The sequence below is a fragment of the Buceros rhinoceros genome, unplaced genomic scaffold (assembly GCF_000710305.1).
Source record: "Buceros rhinoceros silvestris isolate BGI_N320 unplaced genomic scaffold, ASM71030v1 scaffold21299, whole genome shotgun sequence".
In the NCBI taxonomy this organism is placed as follows: domain Eukaryota; kingdom Metazoa; phylum Chordata; class Aves; order Bucerotiformes; family Bucerotidae; genus Buceros; species Buceros rhinoceros.
The window spans coordinates 611-2,651 of NW_010432494.1; the positions used below are offsets into that span (position 1 = coordinate 611).

A 2,041-nucleotide genomic window follows, 5' to 3' on the forward strand; every position below is an offset into this window, starting at 1 on the left:
CCGAAAGGGCTCAGGCTGGACGGTGGTTGCGAACAGGAGTTTGCTGCACCCGTTTGTACAGGTCTGTGGGTGTCGTGGGCTGCACCAGGCTCACCGGGCGTCCTTTATCCCTTCTCTTCCTCACACAGAGCAGAGCCAGGCTGGAACCGGGCACTGAGGCACCATGTACGAGCTCAACGAAAGCAGCTTCGACCCCATCACCTTCGTCCTGACAGGCATCCCGGGCATGGAGGAGTCCCACATCTGGATCTCCGTCCCCTTCTGCCTGATGTACATCACTGCGGTGTTTGGCAACTCTGTCCTCCTCTTCGTCATCACCACGGACAGGAGCCTCCACGAGCCCATGTACCTCTTCCTCGCCATGCTGGATGTTGCTGACCTCATGCTTTCGACCACGACGGTGCCCAAAATGCTGGCCATCTTCTGGTTCAGCGCCAGGGAGATTTCCTTTGACGCCTGCATTACCCAGATGTTCTTCACCCATTTCAGCTTCATCGTGGAGTCGTCCGTTCTGCTGGCAATGGCCTTTGACCGGTATGTGGCTGTCTGCGACCCGCTGCGGTACTCGTCCATCTTAACCCCCTCGGTGATCGGGAAAATAGCCGTGACCGCCGTGGTCCGCGGTTTCTGCATCATGTTCCCACCCATCTTCCTGCTCAAGCGGCTGCCGTACTGTGGGCACAACGTCATGCCCCACACCTACTGCGAGCACATGGGCATCGCCCGCCTGGCCTGCGCCGACATCAAGGCCAACATCTGGTACGGGCTGACGACGGTTCTTCTCTCCTCTGGCCTGGACGTCGTGCTCATCGCTGTCTCCTACGCTCTGATCCTCAGGACGGTCTTTCGGCTCCCGACCACGGAGGCTCGTCTCAAAACCCTGAGCACCTGCGGCTCCCACTTCTGCGTCATCCTCATGTTCTACGTGCCTGCCTTTTTCTCCTTCCTCACACATCGGTTTGGCCACCACATCCCGAGTCACGTTCACATCCTCCTGGCCAACCTCTACGTTGTGGTCCCACCGATGCTCAACCCCATCGTGTACGGGGTGAGGACACGGCAGATCCGGGAGCGTGTGGTCCGTCTCTTCTGCCCCGTGCGGGAGTGCTCCTGCCCTGGCTGGGGCAGCAGGTGCTGAGTGATGCTGGAGGGACATGGGATGTGGGACATGGTTTGGAAAGCAGCACCAAGCGCTGCAGCACTTCTTGCCCTGGAGCAAGAGCAGCTGAGAGTGGTGGGATTTCTGGAACTGTGGGCTTGGGTCATGAGCCCCTTCATTGCTACTGGTTTCTTCTAGTGATGTCTCCTCTGAATGGTCCATCCAGCGGACACTGGGCAGTGTCCATCTGAGGAGCATCAAGGCTCCTACACCTGCTGATTTACCATCGCCTTCTGCTGCTGATTTTGTTTGCTGTCCCACAGCTTCATTTCTGTTCATCCCTTCACCCGGTATGTCAGTACCTGGACCGTGAAGACTCCGTCGGTCACCAGGCTGGAGCCTGGTTCGCAAACTGTAGCTGGATGGACACAGGTGATGGTCTGTCCTCCTCAAGGGTATGGCGTGCATTGGCACCTCTTGCTGCTGAAGCTGTTTTCGTGCTGAAGAGCCCAGTGAGGCTGGGAAAGGCTTTATTGTCTCGTGTGAAAGGGAAACTCATGCCTTAGACCGTGATATCCCAAACCCAATCCAAGCCTTTGGAGTGGAGTACAAAGGGACAACGGTCTCTGACATCCTACACATCCACAGGGACATTTTCTGGCTTTGCGGGAGCAAAGTTGAGATCAGTGTGAGCATGTGGCGCCTCAAGACCTGTTTCTGCCCCAACATCTGGCAGATGACCCACCATTTTGTTGATGTACATTTGATTTGTGGGCAGCAGCTGGAGGGAGGGGATGCTGCCTCTCTGCCCCGCTCTGCTCTGGGGAGACCCCCCTGCAGGGCTGGGGCCAGCTTGGGGCTCCTCAGCCCTGCAGAGACACGGAGCTGCTGGAGCAGGGCCAGAGGAGCCCCAGGAGGGACCCGAGGGTGGAACCCTCCGAT

The 2,041-nt window shown here is 58.1% G+C and overlaps 1 protein-coding gene across 1 annotated transcript; it reads left to right on the forward strand.

Moving 5' to 3' along the window:
* Positions 1-163: 163 nt before the first annotated feature.
* Positions 164-1,138, forward strand: LOC104500204 (olfactory receptor 52B2-like). The gene has a single exon (XM_010143812.1). The coding sequence runs from the start codon at positions 164-166 to the stop codon at positions 1,136-1,138; it is 975 nt and encodes a 324-aa protein (XP_010142114.1).
* Positions 1,139-2,041: the final 903 nt, after the last annotated feature.

Bases quoted from the DNA above. Each gene is read 5' to 3' on its own strand.
- LOC104500204 (XM_010143812.1), top strand. From the start codon at position 164: ATGTACGAGCTCAACGAAAGCAGCTTCGACCCCATCACCTTCGTCCTG.